The following is a 9135-nucleotide window of genomic DNA, read 5'->3' as shown; positions in this document are numbered from 1 at the left end:
GGGAGGGGGGGGGAGGTGTCTCACTACCTGGCTCAAAACTCCTGGGATCAAGCAATATCCTGCCTCAGCCTCCTGAGAAGCTGGCACTACAGAAGAGTCTCATGACTTATTTATTCTTTTTGAGACAGGGTCTCATTCTGTAGCCAAAGCTGGCCTCAGTCAGACTCACCTAGCCATGCAAGCTGCTACCTAGACACCAGGTGCCTTTTTGTCTACTGTCTTTCCCATCCTCACGGCTGGCATCTTTCCCATTTCTTGCCTGAGGCAAGCATGGGCAACACAGTGAGACCCATCTGAAGAGGGAAAAAGGCACTAGGGGTCTAGCTAAGTGGCCACAAGTGTGAGGTTCTGGATTCATTCCAGGCATTGCAAAACTAAACTTTTAACATATGCTAAAGTATACAATCTTAATTTTGTAAAAAATTCAGGAAAAATGAATAGGACTGAAAAGAAATAACAGTAACTCTGAATGCTAAAACTAAAGTGATAGTTTTTCTACTCTGTTTCTCTAATACCCTATAAAGTGAACAAGTAATATTTCCAGTATGCAGATAACCAAATGAAAAAGCTTGTGCTTCCAGACACCTTCAATACCTTTTCTTTAGTAGGAAAAACACCTCTAAGAGGGCTATGCAGAGGGGTCCTCTGAGGGAAATAGGATTCTCTGTGGAGCCCTGAGTGATGGGACCACAGGCTTACCTGTTCTTAAGATGCTCTGGGCCTTTGCATTGCCAAGTTTCGCAGCTTGGATGAGATGGAGGGCACCCACGGCTTCGTCTTTTGGCACTGACATCCCTTCCACCAAGAGCAGGTCCTCTGAGGAGAAGCAATCAATAATGAGCAGTCCCCAGGGGAGGCCATGCTTACACCTGTGCCTACTGGCGCCAAGCTCTGAGCAAGGTGTTTCTTTTCACAATTGCAGAGCTATTGCTCATTTGCAAATATCCACACACATTGCTGCCCTATTGCTACCTGGCTAACAAAATAAACAACTACTTGGAAGAGCCACAACATAGCTTCTTACCTGTTGCTTCCCTCATGTCTGACTTGCAGTATTCAACAGAACCCTTAATTGTTCTCCCCATATCCCAAATACTAGAGTTCTGTATTCAGTGCCTCCCTGTTCACCCCAGACTCAATGCTGTACCGGCCAGTGCTCCATGGTCTATGGCAACAAGGCTTAGTGCTAAGGAGCCACAGGCCTGGCCAGCCCCAGCTCAGTTCCAGTTCTTTCGCTACTAGCTTCATGAACCCGCCCATGTCATACCATCTTTGTATGTATGTTTCTCTTTTCTAAAAGATTGGTGGGTCCAATAAAAACAGACATATTTTTACAATGCTGGCTGAAGTAAATGCTAAATGGTAGGCTCTTTTCTATGTGTGTGGCATATGTGTTTGTGTACATATGTATACATGTACATGAGTGAATACGCACGTGTATGCGTGTGGAGGTTGAGGTTGGGGATCTTCCTCAGTTGCTTGCCACCTTATTTTTTGAGGCAAGGTCTCCCACTGAATCTGGAACTCACCATTTGACTAGACTGGTAGCCGGCAGTGCCAGGGACATTCCTGTTTCTGCCTCCCAGCTGCTGAGATTACAGATGTGCATTCCCATCCCTGGCTTTTTATATAGGTGCTGAGGATCCGAACTCAAGCCCTCAAGCTTGTGAAGCAGGCACTTTACTGACTGAACCATCTCCCTAGCCCCCAATAGTAGGCAACTGCTACGTTTGGATAAGTGGCCTCCAAAGGCCCATGGTTAAAGGCTTAATTGTCAAGTTGTGGCAGTATTAGGAAGTGATGGAACTTTTAAGAGTTAGGGCCTAATATGAGAAAGTTAAGTCATTGAGGACACACTCAAAGACATTGGGTCCCTAGTCCACCAGGAGGTGAACAGGCCTCTTCTGCCGTGCACTCCTGCCACACATGATGTGCTGTGCTGCCAGGGGTCCAAGGCAAGGCAGGTGCTGACTAGTCATGAACTGAAACCTTTTAAACTATGAGCTAAATTAAACCCTTTTTTAAAACACTTGAGTGTGCGTGTGTGTGCATATACATTGCATCATGGCATACATGTGGCGGTCACAGGACAGCTCACTGGAGTTGGTTCTCTCCTTCCACCATGTGGATTCCAGGGATTGAACTCAGACCATCAGGCTTGGTGGCAAGTACCCTTACCCGCTGAGCCAGCTCACCTGCCTAACCATTCCTCATTTTAAGTTATCTCAAGTATTTTGAAACAGTAACAAAAAGCTAATACACTAAACCAGATCAACTTGTCTGTTACTATTATTCTTGGATCTGAAGGAAGAAAACTATTCAGACTACTACATAGTTATCACCTGATGCTCTCATTTTCCCCTGGCCTCCCAGCTACCAACTGTCTCCCATTTTCCATCAGACTTCCACACCATACTCCTCAGTGGACACCATGAGGCAGGGATTCTTGTACTTTTTGCCCCACATCTGCACATCTTTACTCTTCCTGACCTCTCTTGGGTCATCTGCCTGCCTTTGCAGCTTATCTCTTATCCACACACAAGGGACACTACTGCAGGGACTGCATACCTTTCTCCTGCATTCTCAGAGACCCTCACTTCCACTCCCTGTCTGTCCCATTGACACAAGCTCACAGACTCATTTTCAGAGCAACAAAATCTTATTTTATGTATATATAGCATCATACACAGATAAACAATGTATCTGTGGGGTGTGAGTTTCATGGAAGGTGAATGACTGGGAGCCATCTACCAAGGCTCACTAGGTGACTGACAATGAAAACAGGGCTCAAAAACAGTTTTTCTTTTTTTTTTTTTTGGTTTTGTTTTTTGGATTTTTTAAAAATATTTTTGAAACAGAGTCTCCATGTAGCCCCAGCTGTCCTGGAACTTGCTATGTAGAACAGGCGGGCCTTGAACTCACAAAGATCCGCCTGCCTCTGCCTCCCAAGTGCTGGAATTAAAGGCACGTACAACCACACACAGCTCAAAAACAGGTTTTTTTGATAATTTTGAGACTGGGTCTCCTCATAGTCCCAGCTGGCCTAGAACTGTCTATGTAGACCAGGCTGGCTTTGAACTCACAGAGATCTGCCTGCCTCTGCCTCCTGAGTACTGGGATTAAAGGTATATGCCACCACGCCCGTCAAAACCAGTTTTATGGGCATATAAACCAGGCATAGTAGCAAATGCCTTTAACCCCAGCACTGGGGAGGCAGAGGCAGATGGATCTGTGAGGCCAGCCTGGTCTACATAGTGAATTTCAGGCCAGCTGGGGATATAGGGAAACCCTGTCTCAAAAAAAAAAGTTATTGTGCTCAAAGCCAATTTTTTCTGATGTTCTCATAAGCAGCCCTTAACACTGGTGACCACATTCTCCCTCTGGGGATCCTGTAACGTTTCTCTTTCCTAGTTTTCTTCCCATCTCTCCCTGCCACTCACATGATCCTCTCAGGATCCTATCCTTGACTATACCTTGTGTCTTACTCCCTGGGTCTCAGTCTTAGGTTTAACTACCACCTCAATATCCATTGATTCCTAACTACCACAACCCCTTTATCTCAACTAAGTCATGACTCCCTGAATCCACCTGCCTCCTGGGCATTTCCACCTGGATGTCCCTCAGTACCCCACCACTATCTGCCATCTAAACCTGTTTCTCTTAATATTCCAACCCCAAGAGGTCTGACCAGAAAACTAGAAGTCACTCTAGAACTGTCCCACTTAAAGCCATCCTCCACTTCACTACTCTATTCAGAAACTAAATGATGCACACATTTAGTCCCAGCACTTGGGAGGCAGAGGCAGGCAGATCTCTATGAGTTCCAGGCCAGCCTGGTCTGCATAGTAAGTTACAAGCCAGCTGGGGCTACAAAAAAACCCCGTCTCAAAAAGACCAAAAACAAAAACAAAAGAAAACCAGAAACCAAAAGTTTATAGTTTTCTGAAGAATTTGAAATCAGATCAGACTTTTCTGTAAGTGTTCAATGGTTTCTTTGACCTGCTGGCCCTCCCCGAACACTATATACCCTGCCTTGCTATTTATGCACCAACATCACTGTTTCCAGCCTGAAAGAGCTCACTTCCCTTCCTAAGTCACGTATCTGCTAATGCTTGGCTCCCAGATGGCATGCTGACAACGCCCTCCCTTCCCTGTATGGAGGGCAGAGAAGGAACCCTGGTGTCTTTTACAGGTACCTACTTCCTTGGCCATTTTTCTCAATGCATTGGGCATACTGTAAAATTGTAAGATGTTCATCTCTTCACTAAAATGTATATTGAGTCTCTATTTTGCCAGTAGCTTAGAAAACAAACCTGGAAGAACTTGTCTCTGCTGACTTGGAGCTCTAGACCCCAGTGAGAAATTGTATAAATCTGGGTCAGGACCAAGGATACCTTGGAGCATCAGAATAAAGAAATGAAAAGCTCAAAATGGTGTTTTCCATGCTCAGCAATTTGTAATGTCCATTCTCAAGTACTTGTCCACTGTTTGGTTAGTTATCTCCCAAGGAGAAAAATACCAACCATCATGTAATTTTTTTGCTTCCCTCTGCAAGGCCATTCCAGAGGCATATGCTTCAATACACCCATGGCTTCCACAGGAACAGTCAGGTCCATCCAGAGACACCACAAGGTGGCCAAGTTCTGCAGCACAGAAGGAGCTGCCGTGGATCAGCTCATGCTGATGAATGATTCCACCACCAATCCCTGCAGGGAGAGACAAGTCACTGCCGTGGCACTATCTGAAACAGAAAATGAGGCTGTGGTGATACCCTGTCTGTTGAGTAAAGTTTTTTAGTATGAATGCCTGCTTTTCTAGATGGTTGGAGCTTACTAAGCACCGAAACTTTATTTAGTGGTATTTTGGAAGGCAGTATTTTAAGACATCTGATGTCTTTTGTCTCATCTGTTTCAGTCATAGATTTCAAGCTCAGCTGTGGCATCTGAAACACCTTGTATCCACTGCCTGCTTCTGTGCACTAATGCCTTCTATACTGGAGTGAGAGTTATCAGCTAGACAGGTCAGTACCGAGGCAGCCCTTACCCAGGTGAGGCAGGAGCCAGCAGATGCAAGCAGATAGTTCCGGATAGCACTGTGGGAGGCATCTTCAGAGTCCTGGGAAATCTCAGCCCTCACTGCCCTTGAGGGGACTTGGATAGCACATCCTTCAATGGCTTTACTCCTGTTTTACCTTTCCCACTCCCTCCTTCCTGCTTCTCAGGGCCACCTCCAAAAGAAAATGCCTGTACTTAGGTCCTTGTAGCATGCTCTTCTAATTGTGTCACAGTAACTGCTTCTTGAAGTAGAGAACATGGAATATGATTGTCTAAAAAATCTATGATTCAAAAATAAATACAATACCAGGCATGGTGTCAATTGGCTTTAATCCAGGTAGGCTAGGCTACATAGGGTTCCACGCCAGCCAGGACTATAGAGCCCATCACAAAACAACAACAAAAACAAGTACAAATGACTATCTTTTATTATGGAGTTTAGGAGTTACTAAGGAGTAAAAAGCATTTGACCTTACAACACTCTGCTTTTTTGTTGTTTTGTTTTGTTTTTAATGGACAGGGTCTCACTATGTAGCCCTGGCTGGCCCTGGAGTGCTGGAATTAAAGACTAGTGCTACCACACCCACCCCAAAGGCTCTGCTTTTAAGAACTGTCCCGCCACCTATTCTTATGACACCTGTCTGTCAATTCTTCAGCTTATTAACTGTTCTGAGCTAGAAAGACAAAAGGAGGAAGTCCATAAGATACAATACAAGCCAGATGTGGTGGTGCACAGTTATAATTCCAGAGTTTGGGAGGCTGAGGCCAGAGGATCAGGAGTTTAAGGACAGCGTCAATTACATAATGAGTCTGAGGCCAGCATGGGCTACCTGAGACCCTATCACAAAAAACAAACCAATCAAATACAAGGAACTGAAAAGGGAGGTGATGTAATGCAGAATTTAGTAGCTCTATAGCCCTGGCTGGCCTGGAACTTGCAGCAATCCACCTGCCAGTTTCTCAAGTGCTGGGATTGCAGGTGTAAGCCACTATGCCTGGCTATAATTCTTTTTTCATTTTGGTCTTACTGAGACAGTGTCTCTCTGTAGCCCCAGCTAGTCTAGAACTTGATATGTAGATGTATGAACTCACCTGCCTCTGCCTCCTGAATTCTGGGATTAAAGGCATGTGCCACCATGCCCGGTACTTTTTTCCTTTTTTGGAAGTACTTCGGACTGAACTCAGGGTCTTATACATGGTAGGAAAGTGTTTCTACCGTTGAACTATATCTCTATCCCCTTTGTAGAATCTCATTTAAATTTAAAAAAAAAAAAAAAAAGCTTTCTGGTCTTTTAACTTCCTGTCTGGTCATATCACCCACTATTCCACTTGGCAGTGACCTTAGAAAGCAGACACATTCTCAGTGTTGGTGTACAGACCCCAGTACTAGATATCATACCTGAAGGAGGAAAACCTCCCTCAAAAAAATTGTGATTGTTTGTTCCAAGCTACCTAATAGCTAGCTCTCTAGTTATCAGTTCAAACTGCCTTTCTCTCACCTGGAAACTATCCCAGGGCTGAGGGGACTTAAGAAGGGGTTTATGAAAAAACATTAAGGGGCTGAAGAGATGGCTCAGCAGTAAAGAGCACTGGCTGCTCTTGCAGAGGCCCCAGGTCAGTTCCTAGCACCCATATGTAGGCTAACAGCTAATTAACATACAATAAAAATAATATTTTTTAAAACTGTTATTAGTATCAGTTACCTAGAAAATAGGTCATGTAATAGACTAACTGAAAAGACTAGTAGGAGGGTTGGGGAGATGTCTTAGTTGGTAGTGCTTGACTTGCAAGCACATGGACCTGAGTTTGAGCCTAGAACTGACATTAAAAAGAGCCCAGCACAGTGGCACATGTGAGTAGGCAAGGTCCAGGCCAATGAGAGACCCTGTCTCAAAAAAAAGTGGATGATGCCTAAAGAATGACACTTGACGTTGTATTCTGGCCCCATACATATATGCAGATCACATTCACATACACGTGCACAGACTAGGAGGAAAAGCTGAGGAATGAGATGCTTTGGGGAATGAAAACTGAACAGCTTGGTAAATTCCTGGGAACTTAGAAGGCCAGGAATTTAGAATGCCTAAGGCCAGGCACTGTTCAGAAAAAAACTGAGGAAGCTCTAATCTCTAGCGTGCTTCACCTTAATGGTCTACTTCAGCCAGAAGCGAAGGCTAAGGCATCGCTGTAGGTCCTCACTGGGGGCTGAAGCCATGTCCCAGCACACATTCTGTAGCAGGCTTCCCTGCCCCTCTCACCTGTGCCTGTGATGAGTGTAACAAAGTTTTCTTGTCCTTTTCCTTGGCCAAACTTCCTTTCTGCCATGGCAGCACAATTGCCGTCATTGTCCACCCACACAGGGAGATGCAAAGTGTCAGACAATGGGGTTCTGAGGTCTACAGAGTTCCACTCCTGTATCAGTTTGGTTGAATGCAGCACAATTCCTTCCTGAGGATTCACACGGCCACCTGTGGAAATGCCTGAGCTCCACCACAAACAGGGAAGAGAATTTGGATTAGCCATTTTAGGAAAGCACAACTATTCGGGCTCTGGACATAAATTAATTCACCCAAGATGTCCTAGCACATTTCCAAGAGCTGCAAGGAAATACCAGTCAGTTCTGAGCTGAATCTACAGTGCCCTGCAACCTTACAGAACCATCCATGCTCCCATTAATGCCAAGGCATGCTTCGGCCCAGACAGGACCTGGAATCCATTCACAGGCAGACACTGGCTGGTTAAGCATAAGAACTTGGTGAACTGTGAACATAAAAAGAACAATTCTTGGATTTGTAGTTTATAATCTCACCTACTCCCAAAATTCTGCAGTTCAGTTTTACAGCTTCTGTTGCAGCTTCCACACACATCTGAAGTATTAAATTAATTCTTTCTTCATAGGTTTTAGGATTGAACTGAGTGTACTTCTTAACTATTTCACCCTGAAAGAATAAAAACAAAAGCAAAAAATATATATATCTCCATGGCCTTAGCTAGGGAGCACATACTGTGAACAGATGGCTTTTTGGTGATAAATCAGACCTTGCTAAGAGATGCTGCTGCAGACTTGGATGACTGTTTGGGGAGGACCTCACCCTGGGATTAGCCCAAGTAATTTCCTGGGAATCCATCCTGATAAAAGGACTACTGAAACAATGAGAGCTGCACAGCCAGTGAGGAGGACTCTCTCAGGATTATGGTGAATGGTAACCAATCTAAATCTAGTTCATTCAAAGGTCAGATTCGTTTGGGTTGATAAAATTATCTAATTTCAACACTGAAGCAACTAGTTACTGTAACAGTTGAATTTTAATTCTGTACCATAATTGAATCAGTAATGGTATGGCTACTCAGGATGAACTTCCACACTGGCTGGCACAGTTACCACATGGTTTAACGTACTGTGCTTTGTGTTATGCTTTAATACAAAACAGACAGTCCCTCCTAATTATTCTTGGGTTTCCAGTTTCCTGTACTCACCTCAATTCTGTATTGTTTCATTTCAGAATAACATTAAAAAATCCCACTCATGTTTGATAATTTTATGAAACTTTTAAGATCCTATTGAAATAATGACTATAATTATGTTAAATTTATAATCCAATTTGTGAGGTGCTGACATGGATAATTTTTCAAGCCTTTGTATTTTCAAGCCTAATATTCCATAATTTTCTTTATGTAAATCACATAGTTCTCTGGCTTTGGTTAGTCTTAGGCATTTAGATGATTGTTCAGAAAAGGATATTCTTTCTCTTTATATTCTTTTGTTATTGGTGGATTTTTAGATATCAAATACAAGGGTTATAAATCTACAGAAGGTATCTTTCAACCTTCACTATGACAGAATCAGCTTAGCACAAATATGACGCTCTACACAGAGGTTGCAATCTGGGATGGGAACCAGGCATATGGGGTCTTATAAATCTGAGTAATGCCAATCGACAGGTAGAGTTGGTGAACATTCACATGAAACACAAATCCATGTCACAATTTCATGTAACCAGAAAATTATTGGTATATATTTATCATAATATCCAGCCATCTTACTAGATCATCCTAACTCTATAGTTAATTTATTCACATG

At 43.6% G+C, this 9135-nt stretch overlaps 1 protein-coding gene across 5 annotated transcripts in view; it reads right to left on the bottom strand.

Annotated features, from left to right (window-relative positions):
- The window catches only part of Gne (glucosamine (UDP-N-acetyl)-2-epimerase/N-acetylmannosamine kinase), a 64724-nt gene that overhangs the window by 1461 nt on the left and 54128 nt on the right, over positions 1-9135 (bottom strand). For all 5 annotated transcript variants that reach the window (XM_029570740.1, XM_008847714.3, XM_029570742.1 and 2 more), the window contains exons 8-11: positions 7864-7993; positions 7313-7534; positions 4524-4706; positions 700-816 (exon numbers count right to left, since the gene is read on the bottom strand). In XM_029570740.1, coding sequence (XP_029426600.1) covers positions 700-816; positions 4524-4706; positions 7313-7534; positions 7864-7993 — 652 coding nt within the window. The remainder of the gene's footprint in view (positions 1-699; positions 817-4523; positions 4707-7312; positions 7535-7863; positions 7994-9135) is intronic.

This window comes from Nannospalax galili, unplaced genomic scaffold (genome assembly GCF_000622305.1).
Source record: "Nannospalax galili isolate Female #2095 unplaced genomic scaffold, S.galili_v1.0 scaffold263, whole genome shotgun sequence".
Lineage (NCBI taxonomy): Eukaryota > Metazoa > Chordata > Mammalia > Rodentia > Spalacidae > Nannospalax > Nannospalax galili.
Note: the sequence above shows the minus strand (reverse complement) of the source record. Positions and strands in the feature narration are given on the sequence as shown.